The 18,163-nt window shown below is 40.3% G+C and overlaps 1 protein-coding gene across 2 annotated transcripts in view; it reads right to left on the bottom strand.

Moving 5' to 3' along the window:
- Positions 1-18,163, bottom strand: part of BRF1 (BRF1 RNA polymerase III transcription initiation factor subunit) — a 175,295-nt gene that overhangs the window by 69,419 nt on the left and 87,713 nt on the right. For both annotated transcript variants that reach the window (XM_051769943.1, XM_051769944.1), the window contains 6 exons: positions 16,008-16,157; positions 14,332-14,425; positions 4,518-4,644; positions 3,780-3,819; positions 3,598-3,690; positions 2,646-2,924 (listed from right to left, as the gene is read on the bottom strand). In XM_051769943.1, the coding sequence (XP_051625903.1) occupies positions 2,646-2,924; positions 3,598-3,690; positions 3,780-3,819; positions 4,518-4,644; positions 14,332-14,425; positions 16,008-16,157 (783 nt within the window). The remainder of the gene's footprint in view (positions 1-2,645; positions 2,925-3,597; positions 3,691-3,779; positions 3,820-4,517; positions 4,645-14,331; positions 14,426-16,007; positions 16,158-18,163) is intronic.

The following is an 18,163-nucleotide window of genomic DNA, read 5'->3' as shown; positions in this document are numbered from 1 at the left end:
TGACTCAGGGCTGGAGAGGGCTGAGGGAAGGGAAAGGTTCCTGGTTTATGACTTAGCTGTGGAGAAGGACCAGAACATCACCAAAAGGGTTCAGTGTAGCAACAACATTCTCCGTTTTCCAGTAGACTTAGATCTTGGAATATGAACTTCCACAGAAAAGCTGCAGCCAGCTGAAATTCACAGTATAAACTGCAAATTCAAATACACAGGATAAATCCAGGAAATTTTGTGAGCTTTTCCTCCTCCCTCCATAGGCACCAACTACTTTTGTTTCAAGATGATCTGTAACTGTGCCATCTCAAACTCTGAGCAACTGCTTTCATTCTGTATTTAGTTTTGAATACTGCCATTTCTTTTTCATGTTTAAAGAAGGGTCCACCAACCTGCAAGCTGTCTGATTTTTACAACTATACCAGTTGGTCTGATAGAAGAACATGCTACCTCCAGGTACAAACCCTTCCCAGATTTCCCAGAACTACGAGGCAGAACTCAAGACATCACTGCCTGAGGTGCCAGAATCACCTATGCTGGTTTTCATCAGGGTTCAGAACAACAATGCACAGGTAACCAATGAGAGGCATCTTAACAAGAGGTTTTCTTTATTCACCATAATGACATGCCAACTGCAAGCCAGATGTGCTTTCCCATCCTCTGCTAGACTTAGTTCCCAGTCACCTGAAAGACATTAAAGCTGCACTGCTGCTCCTAAATACAGACAACTTCCCAAAGGAAACCAGGTCCTCAGGAGGATGATGTAGACACCACTAGGATGCACCCACACCACACAGGCACTGCATGGCAAGGGCTTGGAGACTGGGAATTGCACGACTATCCTGCAGCACAGGCATAACCAAAGTGAATTGGACTTAACATGAAACTTTTAAATTGTTAAAATAAATAACAGAGACACTGGGGAAAAAAAAGGCAACCAAAAGCAAACCACGAAGAAACCCACAAATAAAACCCCAAACACCCTTCCCCCAAACCAAGAAAAACCACTCAAAATCCAACAAAGTTTGGGGCAGGATCTACAATCAAAATGAAAGCAAAACAGTAATTTTGCATATGAACTTCAGAACATGTTAAGAAAACAAGTACTTGTTCAAACACCCGCAGTGCTTTCTCAGATGCATTGAAAGAGAGTGAACATACTGAAACCTGCTTGGTTTCGAAATTCAGTTCATTTGGCACATCCTCCACTTTTGCAAGAAAACAAACAGCAAATACAGACAAGCCATAGCACGAGCAGCCTTGCACTCTCCTGCCCACCTGCCTGAAGCTTGACTCAAAGGAATCTACCTGGCTATACCAGCTTAGTTTGATCTTTAAACTCAGTCCTCAGCCTGTCCATTAAAATGGTCAATTGCAATGCCAGCTGAGAAATATCCATCATGGGGAACTCCTTTTTACAGGTCAGTGGGTAGCCAGACAACAACAGCTTCTAGCCATGACTGACCTCTCTTCGACACAAACCGCTGATTTCCCGGAGAAAGATGAGCCACAAGCCATCCATTTTCTTAATCGTAATTAAAACAAAACCAAAACCACTCAACTGTTTGTATATGATTTTCTTTGTACAAAATACAAACATGCAATCATCCTTCTACATTTCTGGAGAGTGAACACTAACATAATAAGTATCTGAATGTGTTCAGGCAGGGATTACCTTATTACAAGTTGGTGCTGTTGAGCAGAAATCAGCATCAGAACAGTTTGGATAACAAAATGTTCTGTTGCATCGACCCCCAAGTAAGCTGACAAAACAGATTTGGATAGGTGTGTCTTATGATGGAAAAATTAACTCTGATAAAGAAAAGAGTAAAATGCCCTTTAGATATGCTCTGTTTTCGGAGTCACTAGGATGCAAAAGGAATTAAAAAAAATGCCATCTCCATAAAGTTCAAGAACACATGCGGAAAAGCAAACAAACCTGCCTGGATGACTGGCTGTTTGCAGTACTGGCTGCTTTAATGGCTGTGGTAAAACTGGCTTCTTTGGTTGATCAGTCCTGTGCTACACAGAGCTGTATGCTACCGACAAATCTGGAGGTTTTAGGAAAAATGGAGCAGAACCAGCACAACACACACCAAAGTCCATATCAAAGAAAAAAGCATACAACCAGTTATTTCCTCTCTCAAACATTTTAAATGTTTGCCATTTGCAAAGATTCTCTATCAGACACAGACTGCATCATGTTTGACTACAGTAAAATGTCTCCTGAGAAAGTCTGCCTTGATCTAAAATTCTCGTACTTGGGTTTTAATTTCCAGTCATATTTACAGGGATCCGCTTCCTCCAAATTCCTAATTGAGACTTCATGGCTTGAAATATGCCCATCAGCTATCATATGACTGCAAATTGACTTAACCAAGAGATACACATTCTCAGGCTTCAGAAAATAATGAGGCACTCCAGATTTTCCAGCAACTTCCAGAGAAGCAGATGTCAACAACCACATCAACCCACATCAACAACCAAGACCACTCGTCCCATCCAGCCTCACAGCTGTTGTACCCCCAATGTTACATTGATTCACGGAATTGCTGCCACAGTAACCAACAAGATACAGGGAAATTACACAACAAACCCACAAGTGGCTGCTTGTGTCCAGTTTCTGCTCCGAGCTGAACTGAACTCCTACTCACCAGGCTCTTGGTCCTTAGTGGATATGCACTCTTTTATGGACTCTGTTATGCCAAGACTAGCGGCAGTGGGGAGTGGGCCGAGCAAGGATTCCAGTGCAGGTGGTCTTACAAGAGTTTCATTTCCATTTCTGCATTCCCCTTCTTCATTTTTTTTAACTCTATCCTTCTCATGAAGTTCATCATAAAAGTCCTTGTTTAAGTGATTAGCAGCTGCTTCCAGTTCCTCATCTTCTGCCTCCTCCTCTCCAAGTATGCTAGAGGCATTATCTTCTATAGAATCTGCAGGGGAAAAAAACCCCAACAGATCATTGCATACCATCTGCTACAGAAACTAAATAAATAGAGAGGTGCTCACTTAAAGAATAAAAATCTTTAGAGGAAATCTGTAGACAAAATACACAATATTTTAGTCCAACATATGAATACGTGGAGTTCCCAGATGCTCTTCAAATTCATCACCTTGACTATTAAAATGCATTTTTGTGACTCCAGTCAACATTTAAAATAAAAGCATTGTCTTATCAAATTAGGCGAAAGGGCTTTGTGAGAGAAGTCAGCTATTTCCTGGCACAATTACAAATTAAAAATAGCCAGTTCAACCTGCACAAATCCTTTCCATATGGGAAGTCAACTGGAGAATTTGGCGACAGAAGGGTCTAGATACTGGTCCACTGCACCTTCAGTGATGAAACATTCTCAGGCGCCAGTGCCAAGCTTATACTGCACCAGGAAAGAAAAACAACTGAAATCATTAATGAACTGTCACAATGTAGTTGTTTTGAAGACTGGACTATGAATCAAGTATTTGGCAGAGAGAACCCCAATGCAAAAGAGATCTTGTACTATGCAAGCATATATATGATCACATTTATCACAATAAAGTTCATACACTTCAGACTGTCTGATCTGAACCCAATACTATTTAGGTAGCCATAAGACTTTACAGACTTACCATCTTTAGTGAAATTTGCAAATACACCTTTTGCTTTCGGTCTACTGTTTTCTAATTCAATCTCTATTTCATCTTGGTAGCTCGATATTTCTCCTGTGGTGTTAAAATAAAAATAAAACTCAGCAATCACTGATATAATTTTGAAGAAATGAGTGATATGTTACACTAAACACAACTTATACCTTCAAAATCCTCCAGCTTTTTTGATAATGCCTTCTCAAGCTGAAATGAAAACAAACAAAATAAACGTGAAATTACTAAAAAAAGATGCACAATTTTCAACTGTTTGTGAACTGTATATAGAGACAGAGAATGGCAGGGTATTTTAAAAGCACTCAGCAGGTTTTGATTCACAACTGAAATTACTTTGTAGTGTCAGACATGTAAGACAGACAAGTTTCAAAATACTGACCGATTCAAATTTATCTCCCCCATCTATATACTTCAAAGAGACCCTTCACTCTGGCAAGCTGTAAATAAAAGGCCTCATTCTTCAGCACTCTGACCCTGTCACTGTGCCTGTAGATGTGAGCACACACAAGGACAGCACTGTGACTGGAGTGCTCACACCAGACAGAGCACACAGGTGATGGCAGAGTGAAGCTCTGACCTACAGCACCTGGCAGGCTCTTCAGAGCATCACTGATGCGCCTACATGACGGCATATTTAGAACAAACAAAAACCCTAACAAACCAATAACATAAGAAATTACTATGACAGCAGTAAAATCTTCTCCTCTGGTGCCAGCTTTAGTTCATGCTTTGTAAAGAAATTAAACCACACAAGAACCTCAAAATAAATGTAACTAAACCTTACCAAAGGCTGGTCAGTTAGGATTTCATATTAACTGATTCAGAAAGGAATGCACAGAAGGAGTATAGAGGAGAAAAATACAGAGAGCATCCAATTCAGAATTCACCTGCTGTATCTTCAATTTTTTTTGACCAGCTGTAAATGAAGGAGGATCACATTCTTCTTCCAAGTCAATCTTCATAAACTCATCTATGGTTAGTTGACTGGTTGGTGTATCTTCAAACTCTGTCAACCTACCAAAGCATACAGCACATGACCAAAACATCTCTAAGAACTCCTTCAAAAGTAACAAAATTCACAAACTGCCAAGTTACAGAATAAACATGTCATCCTTAGCAACTCTGGTTCAAATACAGACTACATTAAAACTGAAGTGCTACTAATTGTTTCATCTGCTGCAAAGAAAGTATCTTTTCATATCCCAAATTAGCTTTCGATTTATTAGAGTACGTAACACACATTTTTTTTTGATGAACAGAAACACTGCAGCCCCTGCAGTCAATTAAGTGTAGACAAAACTAAGACGAGAAACGCAGCTCATTCCTCCCCTCTCGTTGCTTTTGTTATCAACAGCAACAACAAAACAGACACTTAAAATAAAATATCTGCCATCATAGTTTAGGAGTAGGCTCAAAAATATTCCTGATATGTTAGTCTGATTAATTTATGCAAATCAAATGTTGAAGTAAAATTCTTTGGCAGACTGGAAGAGGGACAAGAAATAAGCTTCCCAGGACACACAGTAGCAGTGGTAAAATAAAGGAATTATCTGCATGTCACACAGATGGAATAGATGAATGCACATAATTTGACAATAATAAACTTTGTTTAAGGTTTGTATTTAAAAGTTCCTACCTAAGTGAGAAATAGGACCAGCTTCATGGGGAATTGCCACGAAAGCAGCTGAATCTTTCAAAGGAATTTGATCTTAAATAAGACCTCATGGTTATAATTTCATCCACAAATTCCAGCATTTTATACAGGTGGAGAATTTTATACAGGAGAATGAGCACATCCATTTCACAGATGGGAGAAAGTGAGACAAAAGGTTAAATACAAAGCCAGGTCAGGAAACGTCTGGCAGAATGCTTCTCTGACAGAAAGTGCCCTTTTAATAATATCAACATTTTCCATGGGAAAACGGCAGTGATGGGTCTGCAGCTGCTTCATTGGAATATTCCCATCTTCCAGAGGAAGCAAAGCTGACAACAGCTTCCATCTGCAAAGCCAGGAAACTAAAAATGGTGATTCAGTGCTCCCAGTACAGGACCTTGCAGCATTTCTCTCCCTCTAAAGGCAATTGCTGTTTTCTCCTTTACCTCTGGTTGCAATGAAAGTTCTTCTGAAAATGAATTTTCTCTAAGACAGAAATTTAGTTTCTAACCAATGCCAGTGTCAAAGTCAAGAGCACAGGGCCACACTCTCCCCCTATATCCTCAACAGTATCTGTATATCTTCTTTTACAAACTGAGGAACAAGACAAGACAGTCCATACAGAGGGGCATAGGCATGCTGCCACTTCAGGACACTTTGCCTGGAGGTATTCCACTCCTGAAGCAGAGGCCACAGGTGGCATCTCATGCCATGAAATGCTCAGAGAGAGCCAGGCACCTCTATATAACTCCAAGAGCAAGCAGCACGGTGAGCCCATGCACAGCTATGCCAGCCAGATTAGTGCTGCTGAGAAGAAAGCCTCTGAACACTAGACTTGCTTTTGGAGTTCAGGCCCAAAGCCCCAAATTAGCCATGTACTTGAGAATGACTGACAGCCCAAAACCTTCCCTCAGAGCACCAGGGACCAGCCCTCTCCTCCTCTCTTTCAGATCAAATTGGAAAGGAGAGGAGGATGCTGTTGGCAGCAGCAGCACCCAGCTTTTAATTAAAAGGCTAGAAATCTTTCTCAGCATTAATGGGCTTCCAGCGTGCAGTACCCACCTTTCAGGAGGGAGCCTCATCTATCAGGCTAGAGGGAAAACCAGGCAAGGGCACTGTTGTTATTATTATTATTTTAATTCAGGATTCACTTAATGCCAAACCCATGTATCATTTGAGGAACATGGATCTTCCCAGTCACCATCATTAAAGAACAGTCATCCATCTCTCCACAAATGAATCATGCACTCACAGGTAGTCCCACTTCAGGAAGACTTTTCCTCCCAACCAGCCTCACCTCGTTAAAATATTATTCTCCTCCCACTGTTAAAAGCCAACATGCACTTTGGCAAAGACACACAGTTTGTTTATCCCACACTTGCTCTGAGTCTGAGGTGAGCTGCCAGAGCCAGAGCCCCAACAAAGCACCACCTCTGCGCATGCCAAGCAGACAAGGAAACACCCGGAGCAAAACCAGTTGCTCATAAAGCTAGGCTGGGGATGAGATGACCATGGTGGGTGTCAGCACTTAACCCTGTGCGTGTCTGCTTGGGACACCTCAGGCTCTGTCTGTCCCTCTCCTGTCCACGGTGTCATGATTCACATCACGTACCCTGCACCTGTCAGATGTCAGCCCTCCGCTGAGGCAGCTGGCAAGAGCTCCGGCTTGAGCGCCGGCTTCCCCCCTGAGCCAGAACAGCAGGACAGGTCTCTCCCAAGACCTTCAGTGCATGTGCACTAGGACAGGGCAGAGCTACGTCATCTTTGCTACCAAGGAGCTCAAACCTACAGCACAGCACAGTGCAACCATCTGACTTGGCCTCCAGCGTCCTGTCCCATGCCCGTGCCCTCCTTTTCCTCAGTCCTGATCCAAGACAAACGGGGAAGAGCTGACCACCCAGTGGGGAGGGCTGCCAGCACAACAGTGTAGGTACAGGCCAGTGGCAAGTCCAAATTTAAAGGAGCACATTACTTCTTCACTTCTCTCTGGTCTTATCCATAAGGCTCCAGCCTTCCTTCAAAACTGAAGAACCACCCCGGACGGTCAGGATCCCAACTTGAGCATCACCTCCATGGGAGAGCGAGCTGTACACTCAACATTTTCTCTTTTAACTTGATATAAATAAATACCTGCACTTGCCAACCACTTGCCTGCCTCAACATTTTACACTGGCTACATATTTTTAAACATTTCTTTAATTTTACCCACTGTTTGGACACATCCCACCAAGGCAACAAACTGATGCCGCAGCAGTCTGCACTGCATGAAACAAGACAACATGAATTTAGCAGTTAAGAAAAACTGACGTAACCTTAATCATAAACACAATAACGTCGGGGGCGAGGGAGTGCCCTCATGAAAACAAAAAAATAGCTACGGGCTAATTTTTAAGTCCCACATAAAAATACTATCCAAGTTCATTTTCACTTTTGTTAACCTAAAAAAAAACCTAATAAGAGTTGCCACTTCAAGTTATGCACAGACGGAGGAAAATAAACAGATATACAAATTAAGATATTATTTCCTTGGCACATATTCAAAAGGGCTCTAAAAACTGAAATTTGGCAGACAAGTATTTTCTATTTATAGTCAAAGCAGAGGCAGCCACTACAGCTCAGGCTAAGATTTAACTTCCAGCATAAACTGTCCTCTTACAGTTTCTCACAGCAAACTCTTTCAAACAAATTCCTTTGGGAGAAAAGTTTTTCCAGAGCCTGGTGTCATCTGCCTCTAACCTCAACCCTTTTTTACAAAGGAAAGTTTCCACAGTTGTTGTTTCATCCATTTACAGACAAAACCACACCTCAGCTTCTGATAAAGCACTTTTGTGTACAAACCAGTAATCCAATTCTGTTCACACTTAATTTAACTCCCAATAAGGGAAAATGGGTCAATCATTTTGAAGTTACAAGCAATGGTTTTTTTCACTTTGTTTTGTTTCAGGGATAACATCCAGTGGAGACTTCTGAATCCAGTCTACACCAATGGAAAAACAGACTCCTGTGTGCAGCTCAGTGCTCAGTTTTAATGTTTAACTGAAATTCTGCAGCAGTGGGGTGCGACCAAGCACACAGAAGAACAAAGACTTTTGGAGTCCAACTCACAAATGCTTCAGGAGCCCAAGTTCAAAGTCCAAGAGGGACCTCTACACAGAGGCCATTTAGGAAAAGCCACGGTGTCCTCCTAAATACACACAATCAGCACCAAGCTCTAGAAAGCAGACAGCATGAGCAGAGGTATCTTGTGCTGGGTCTCTATACAGAGGGGCAAACAAATTACAACTTCAGAGACAATTTTTTTAAACACATAATGTGAGTTTTAGCCTGAGCAGTCAGCCTCTAAGTTATCTGTTGTGAGAGGACTTTTTAAAGTACTTAAGGTATTTTATTAATGGGATAGAAAAATACTAAGCTGAATATTGCCCCACTGTCAGCAGAAATACATGAAAAAACTTCATTGCAAGATAAGCTGGTGGTGATAATTATATTCCCCTGAGTTCTCCCAAATTAACAATATAATTAAAACCATAAGTAATAACTTACATGATATCTACATAATCTTAACTATCATATCAATTACAAATATTCTAGTAATAGATCAGCTGATTTGATAACTCAATTCCCAACTCTGGAAAAGTAAGGGATTGCCTTTTGTGTCTTAGTGAAGTAAGAAAATATTGCAGCGTATCCCCACTGTTTTAACTTAACACTCACGAGTGCTGCCTGCCATCCCAAACCTGTGCACTCACTCACAGGAGAGAAGCTCAGAATTCACACTGATGTGGCAAACCATCACTATTTTTATATTACAAATGAAACAGTCTATTGCATCACCCTTCTCTCCATTTTTTTCCAAGCCATATAATGTTTACACACGAATTATTTATGGAAGTATGTAAACACATACCCTAAAAGTGATACTTAATACAGAACACCTATCAGAAATAGTTATTAAATGCTTCCTACATGACAGAACAAAAAGTTTTCCAGGAGCCACCAGTAAGTAAATAAACAGAAGAGTAATCTCCTAATATATAATCACTGTACATATATACAAATTTACATGTACTTGTGGCAATATAAAAGATAGTTTTAAACCTGTAGGAATGAGTATCTCATTACTAAAGATATGAACCAGTTGCTGTGGTTTTACAACTTAAAACTTATCACCTGAGCTGTGCTAAATTAGTCTGTATTCCCAGCCCAATCCAAATGTTAAGAGAAATACTGTCACATTTAAACAACTTCCAACATTAATACACACCACCTCTTTTTACAATGGGCTGAGAGCACACACACAAAGTCATTTAGTGCTATTTACTGATAATTTATGACACTCATTTGGTGGCAACTCTCTAATCCTTCTCTATGTATTAAAGAACAGGTATGTCTAAAGATTTACTGTACTAAATAAAAGCACCCTTTAGAATTAGTTTCTGTTACTTGCTCACACCAAAACAGAGATTTAAAACTGTCACAAATTCATTATCCAAACTTTTAAACCCCAATTCTACAAATGCTTACACATGTGATTAACTTGTGTTAACACTTGTGCCCATTGTCAGCATCTGGATAATCCTACCATCAGACCTCCCTGGCCATCCCAGAACTCTGTCAGTGTAAAACACCTGGAACTTTTTGTTTTTTCCCCCTGATTCAAGTGTTCACACTGTGCTAAGGAAACAAAACGCTTTAGCATTCCTTAATATTTTGTTTCATTAGCATGGTTCCTCTGCAGTGGTCTGTCAAAAAGCACTCTATGATCTCCTGGAAAAGAAAAATAGTGCTGCTTAATTTCTTAACAGCAGCTCAGATGAGGAAAGTCAAACACAGAGAAAACTGTTTACAAGATCTAAGCCTGAGTTAGTGCGAATAAGTTAATGACTGTTTCAAAAGTAAGAGTCACCAATAATTTTGAAATTACATTTTTAAAGATGATGTACTAAAACATATTAGGAATCTAATTAAAGTATTAACTTACTAACTGTATAGAAGCTGGTTTTATAAAAAGGAACATTACCTGTGAAATTGGATTCCTCAGAAATAAAACCTTTTTTCATTAAACCAGACAATCCAACTTACAAAGGTATGCAATACTAGCCCACGTGGATTGAGTTGTGTTTTACTCACCATACTAAAAAGGTTTCTAGAAATCATCTGTAAGCCACTTGAAATGATTTAACTGGAGACATAAGATATTCCTCAGTTTAGCTTTTCACAGTGGCGGCCAGCAAAGGAGATCAGCGCAGACACCACCACAAGCTCCTTTACATGAAATAACTTTCCTGGTTTTCTAAATGCTTCTCTCCACATCAGACTTCAACCAAGAGCCCTTACATGGCTGTGACATACTGAGCATCCTCTGCCCTTCCATGCTTGAACACCTTGGGTAACCAGCTCTCACTGATTCACCAGATACCTTTCACGGAACTTTAGCTTGGCTGTACATGAATCACAGCCCAACACCGACTCCTTCACATCTTTCCCTTCAGTCCTGGCCTTCATAGGACTTTGGAATTTTCAAAAACACAACCTCACAGCCACCCATCTCCCTGTTACCTTCTCTTCCCATCCTGACCCCAGACTCACATCCTCCTCGCTTTGCCTGCTCTCACAGACATCTGCCTGGCTTGAGACTGGGTGCTTGGACACGAGGTTTATATCAGCTACATATTACAGAAATGAAAAAAAAAAGAGAAAGAAAAGCTGCAGGCAATACATTTATCTCTATGTATGAATCTTTAATTTCATCACAAAATTACCAATGCAGTTCACTGAAAGAGCTGTAGCTGGGTCCCCAGGATGTGAGCAAAGGACCCCATTTATGTAAGACCCCGCAGCTTCTGCAACTGGTATATGGAGTTCCTTTGTAACAAGTCTTGTCTTCCTTCCCCAAAAACACTATTTTCTTGTGAGAAAAAAACATTCACCTCAAAAACGAGCCCTTTAAACCCATTCTGGTCTTTCATTCCAATATCTGCTAAATGAAGCTTTACTTCTTCTGAAGTTCATCACAAATAGGTTTTTTAGCAGACAATACTTTATGGAATTGAGAAGAAGTATTTTTTATGCAAAGAAGCAGAATGCAAATGTCATCAAAGATAAGATTTTTTTTTATTATTATTTCTATTGAAGAAGTGCCTAAGATCTTCAAACAGGCATAAGGGCCACACAGTATTAGATAATGCACAATGGACAAATATCACAAGAATTATTCTCGCTACAGATAAGACAAAATTCAGAACACAGAGAAAGCATGCAATGGGTGAATAAAAAGATGAAGGGGCAGAGTATTTAAAGGTTAAAAAGGCAGCAGCGAAGACAGGTGCATTGAACATAGGCACAAATGAGAGGATTGAACTAAATAAAAGGGTTGGGTTTATTAAAAGTTAATTTCTCCTACCTCCACAGATGATTACAGAGAAAATAACAATTTGACTAATTAGTTAATATTTGTACAGTACTTTGAATATATAAAGTGATATATAAGTTAATATAATTTCAATTAGACTGGAAATGAGATAGAATTATCAGTGCATTTATTAATATTTAATAAGTTGGCTTTCAACAACAGCAACAAGCTTTACATTTTAATTGTGTGCTTCAACACATAAAGCTAGAAGGCCCTGTGAAGTGACTACAAAGTTTTTGCACCAATCCTACCAAAAATCCACACATATTAAAAATAAACATGCACTGTTTTTTAACCAAACAGATGGTTAAATTAAGAGCTCTTGATTAGAAGATGAGTGACAGCATCCATAAGTCATGCTTTGTCACTTTTTTCCTTCCAAAACACATTCCCCTTATGATCAGGTCATTAATTTTTATGACCGGAAGACACGTCCCATTTTTGTGAACCTTCTCCTAAGAGCTACTCCTCCAGCACACAGCAGTGAAAGAGGAGGCAGTTTACAGGCACCTGGGCTTGGTGCTCTCCAGCTGATGACGACCAACAGGGTGAACTAATCCAGCCCCACCAGCTGCACTGCCCAGGACCAGAAAGCCCTTCTGAGGGAAGGGTTGCCACCCCTTGCTAAGGGTCTTCCCAAAACAGAAACCCAATCAGGGCTTTACTAAAGAGCATCCTCAGCCAAGCCACTGACTCACACAGCCCTGTCCCCACCAGGCTCCTGAGCTGCCTCCACAAGGCAGGAGTTAAAGGCACATCATGTGGGGCCACCCCTTCCCTTGTGGATTTCTGCCATGGAAGTCCATCAGCACTGAAAGCAAACCCAGCTTCCGATGGTCTGAGCCATGTAGGTAACTGGGAACTAAATTACAGCCCACAGCAGAACCTGCAGGCTGGAAGTGTCAGTGTTCTCTGGCCTCCTGCTTGGTTTCACTTCCAGAGCTGTCAGGGCAAAGCCATCAGCAGTCAGCTGATGAGATGATCCAACACTGTCCATTAATGAGCATTCACCCAACTACACCCAACACGTTCACAACACACAAAGCAGCAGCAGCTCTTTACCAAATGGAGTAACTCTCAATAATCAAAAGGAAATAAAACTGTACATCAAACTGAGAAGTAAAGGAATTTTTAAGAACATGAAACAAGTTCTCATTCATTTCGACAACATCTATTTGATGGCATTTTGAGACAAATTCTTGAAAGAAGAGGGAAAAAACGAGTGCAGAAAGAGTTATTCAAAGGTATTTTTTTTATTTGCCTTCATTAAATACCATATAGCATGCTCTTATTTGAAAAACATCAATCAAATTTATAGATTCATGATAAATAGTTGTAATTATAGCTGCCTGAAAATAATTCAGCTGTCACGTTTACCCTGTCAAAGTAAATAACGCTGTCATTTTCGTTGATGTGTGTGACTTGAGTAAACATTTCAAAGCAAGAATTTTGAAGTAAGATTTTCTCGCTCGAAACAATTGCTGAAATTAATTTTCCTTCCAACTCTAATTTATTGTGCTTATTTTCTTACTAAGAACAAACTCTTTAACCAAAGCCCCTTGGAGTAGATTGTGGTGTATAACTCAATAGTCATACAAAATGCACAACAAAAACACACGACCTGTTGGCCAGAGGAAAAAATGTGGTATTTGTACTGTTCCATCCTTATAGTTGTACCCTAAAGCATTTAAAACACTTCCAATTTATCCCTATGCCACCCATGCATAGAAAGGAAATAGCATCACTCCTGTTCCACCAATGAAGATCCGAGGTGAAAATATTTCCAAGAATTAAGAAGTGAATATTATTAATATGTATTAGGCTCAGCTGGATGTGCTTAAGATGATCCCAGTGAGGTGAAGAGAAAGAGGAAGCTTTCTAAAGACAGACCTTGGTGAAACAAACATCAGTAAATACTGGTGACAGAAAAATTTCCAACTTGGGGCAACAGAAATCATGGTCCTCATGGCTGGGTCATTTTTTTACTTAGCCTATGGAAAAAGAATATGTTACAACTTTTCAAAAGTAAAATGAGGGGAACTGGGTGTCTACTTATATCATTAAAACATGGAAAATACTACTCGATCTTAAAAAAAATAAACATACAAAAGGTACTTCAAAAATTCCCACTTTCAGGGGATCCTTCACTGAACTTATCATTAGACTTACTGTGCTGTCTTCCATTTATTAGCACTGCAACACTACCAAAAATGAACATATCAGCAAAATGTTCTGAAAAGTTCAATAATAGCTAAAGTGCAAGTCTTTTCATCACTGGATTCTGAATTAATGAAAAAAAGAATCTCGCGGTAGACCGTCAGCTTTGAGAATCAATAAATTATTTTTCTGAGGACATGACAACAGGGTTAACATTTCTGACAGAGCATTTTTTTGCCTTCAACTCTTCACCTGTTAAACAGGCATAGTGCTCCTTACCATCTTTGCTAAGCATTTGAGGCCTTAACTAAGAGGCAAGTTGTTAGTACTTTAAAATCACCCGCTGAAACACACTGCACTTATTTTATTTTGTGGCACTTCTGAACAGAACCTGGTTTTCTCTGATATACATTCATTGTAGACTACACCACTGTTCAGTACTGTAAATGAAAGATAAAAGCAATAAAACTGCACTGACCTTTTCCTTAATGTAGATTCACAAACCTTGACCACCCTGATAACCTCTTTAACAGTCCGTCGGAAATCATGCATTCTTGCTGCCACCAGCAGAGCTGGAGAATGAGCAGGGAAAGTCAATATCAAAAAGAGAAAAATTTACTGAACAAAAGCAGAAAACAGTGGGATAACTATACCCTCTCTTCGTCCCTGCCTTCTGCTAAAGAGCTGTAAATGCTTATGCTCAGCTGTGTCCTTGAATACTTGACCTTACAAACTTTGCTTTCTACCCAATAAAATTAAGGCGATTGCAATTTACACCCTCAAAAATTCTATGCTTTGGGAAACCATGGTAAGCTACAGCACAAGAACATTTCACTGATCACGTTATTTTCAAAGTTATCATCTTTTTAGCAGAATTTACTGAATTCTGCCCCGAACAAAAAGACTTTCAGAGAAACACTGAATCTGCTTAAGCTGGTCTCCTCACTGCTGTCACCACTACCACTGTCTTGCTGGTGCCCAAGTGCTCTCCTGCAAGACTCTCTATACAGATAACTAGTGCTGGCTGCAGTTTTATTGTGTGTTGATTCAAAGCACCATCTCCATTTTGAAGCATCACCCCCACCCATCGTGCAGTGGCTCAGTGTGCAGAGCAGTTTTAAGCAGGCCAAACTGCTTCCTTACAGAGGAAACTAAACCAGAGCTCCATTTCTGGTATATGTTTTAAAGTGCTTCTCATGGGAGCATCAGGGTCTAAACTAACAACTGGTCCTTCAAACAACATGTGGCACAGACATTTAGACCAGGGAACCAAACTCCACAGTCCACAGTCCAACAGGAGAACTGCATATTGCATGGATGGATGGAGGGGTTCAGCACCACCTACTTCAATCTATTGATCTGTGTCTGTTCAGTCAAATTACCTGCTTGTGTGGATATAGTCCTTGTAGTGAATCAAAGAGCAGGCTGCTCTCCCATGCAGTCTAGACTCAAATTTTTAGCAATGTGCAATAAGCAAGTACTATTAACAAAAAGTGGCTAGAAATGTCACGACAATTGCATAGTCCTGGGTTCCCAAAGGTTTGAGCTCTATTTCTCATTCAAGCATAGACACGTAAGATCTTTTAAATAAAATAAAGTGCATATGTGATCTCTGTGACTATCTACACCCTTTGTTACTCTGACCTCACTAGCTACTACCTTTTAACCTGACCCTCCCAAACCAGTAGGCTTTCTGCAAGCATCGTGACAGCAATGGATCTTGGAAAAAGATGAAGAAAGAGAGAAAAATAATTTCACAAAACAGGTCAAAGAGGGCATTTCTTGCATAAGACTCTACGTAAAGACACAAATCAAAGTGCTTGCACTAATGGTGTCGTTTTAGCTGACAAAAAAACCTTTCAGCAGCTAGACCCTGCAGAGTGGGGGCAGAAAAAGCACCAGAAAGGAGCTTAAAAAAAAAATCCAAACTGGAAGTTACAAAGGATCTGAGCAAGTACTGTAGAAACAAGGGCAAAATGAAGTTTGAGTTTCAGAAACTGTTTCGATGAATACCTATATAAATCTGTAGGTGCCTGACAGCACAAAACTCAGAGAGCATGGATATCACCAAGGAAATGAGAAAATCCTCATCTGTTCCAGGCTTTCCCATCCACCCTGCTGTGGGGGAAGTGACACACCCAGCCTCTGCCCTACCTGCCCCGCAGAGCCCGGAGGGTCGGCGCCCGGTGTGCATCCAGTCCCGCTTCATCCTCTGCAGCAGCCTGAGAGCTGTCATGGACACCTCGTGGTTCTTATCCCCAAACTCCAGCATGTGTGCAAAACGGGGAATATATAAACACGGATCTGCAACAGAAAGTAATAACATTATTTCTAACTCTACGTTTGATTTAGGAAATGCAGTGCTCAGGTAGAACTGCGAGGCCGCTGTGCTTGGCTTGCTCCACCTCTCAGCAAATAGACTGTGCTGCTGGGCCAGATCCTCTGACCACTAAGCGTTAGAAGCACCTTTTTGGTTAAGCTGAAACAAAATAATTTCTTGCTTTGTTGATGAAAAATCTTTAAAGCACTATACAAACATTTTCTTATACGCTTTTCAGTGTCCAAGGCTGCACATGCTGACTCTGACATGAGCAGTGTTACTGGTATCAGTGAAATCAGACCCAAAGTAAAGCATTTGCAAAAGCTTTTGCAGAATGAGAACATGACTTAGACCCCAAACTTTTAATATCTCCTGCAAAGTAACAAGATAACTTGCATGCTCCATCTCAAACCTAACTACAAACTAAGCTTCAAAAAAAAATTCATTTGCCAGAAAACCCTCAGTCCCTAAGAAAAGTCAACCTTCAAAGTTTATTCCAGCTCCTTCTCAGACTCATATTCCAACAATACAAAAACACTGTTTATTACAGACAATAAGACAGACTCTCCTTCAGTATAAATTGCTGGAACCCAATTAACATCAACAGTGCTATGACAATTTACAGCAGCCACAGATCTGCCTCCAGATGTATAAACTTATTTCAAGCGTCAGTGTTATCAGCTTCAAACTAACCAAAATATGTCAGTACACATTGTGCTTTGCCTAAACCAATTTATAATTTATCAAACAATCTTGTAAAAGCTACACTTAACACATGTTTACTCTTACTTGAGATATCAATTTCTCATTTCCTGCCAGCCTTTTATCACTTGACCGAAAATCCATGATGTACGGTAAATTGTTAACTATTAGCCTCAACTCAATTTCCTCATCTGATCCCCTATGTGGGCACTTAAACTGCTAAATTCAGCTTGAAACACTGGAAAAATCTTAGGGATTTACAACTAATCAAAGCACCAAGTTCTAACAATGAAGCCCTGTTGCTATCCATAATTACCAAGATCACACCGTAGGTGATGATGCCTGTCAGCCCCGCAGAAGCATTTAAATGAAAGCACTTATCAAGCAAGAACTTTCAACCATGTCTCCCTCAAAACTGAAGAAACTCCAGAGTGCAGTCACCTTCTAAAGATGGCCCTAAAAATCAAAGGTTTAGAATAGAATAACCAATCCCCATGATTCTAAGGAGAGTTGTTCAGTACTTACAAGTATGATTTTATAAAGCTCAACAGAAATTACCAATTCCAAATTCAACAACAACAACAACAACAAATAAAAATCCTTTCAGAAGGCATAGCCTGGGGTTCAACAGGCATTTAAACTTTGCTCTACATGCTACAAGAACATGTATGATGTTACAAAGAATGCCTGGTTTGCTTTTTCATCTCTTCTTAGCCAGAGAGGGCTCAACTTCAGCTCCTATGGTCTCCAAAGCAGAGTGGAGAGCAAGGAGCAACTCAGCTCTTTCTTCAGAAATGAGAATCAGAAGCATTAACACAGTTGCTGTTTGTAGCTGTTGAGACATTTCTGCTGGCATTCATGCCCACAGGTCATTTGACAAGACATTGCACATCGTTAATTTAAATTCTGAAGCTACCAAACACTCAGAAAATGAATACGTGGGTGGGTTGTAAATAACAAGCCTTAAAAAGGCTAAAAAAATTAAAAATATATAAATTCGAAGCAAGGCCTAGGTTTGCATAAACACATCCTGCATGGATGCAAACATTTGAAAAAAATAAATAAATAATTTTAGACGCTGGAAAGCCCAACCACCTTGCTTCCTTCCAGAGGTGGCAAACCAGCACTGGTGCAGCGAGGGTGCCTTGCTCCCAGGAGTATCCCCTTTGGCTTTGGGAGACCCCTGAGGCTGAAACCCTTCCACAGAGCTGAGCAAGTTCAAGTCGGGTAAAAATCCCGTTGATTTTCCTCAAAGAGAGTGCTGGGGGCCCCGAAGCAGACCACAAGA

The sequence above is a fragment of the Manacus candei genome, unplaced genomic scaffold (assembly GCF_025592945.1).
Source record: "Manacus candei isolate 608988 ecotype Guabito, Panama unplaced genomic scaffold, ASM2559294v1 h1tg000113l, whole genome shotgun sequence".
In the NCBI taxonomy this organism is placed as follows: domain Eukaryota; kingdom Metazoa; phylum Chordata; class Aves; order Passeriformes; family Pipridae; genus Manacus; species Manacus candei.
This window is presented reverse-complemented; position numbering and strand designations above follow the sequence as displayed.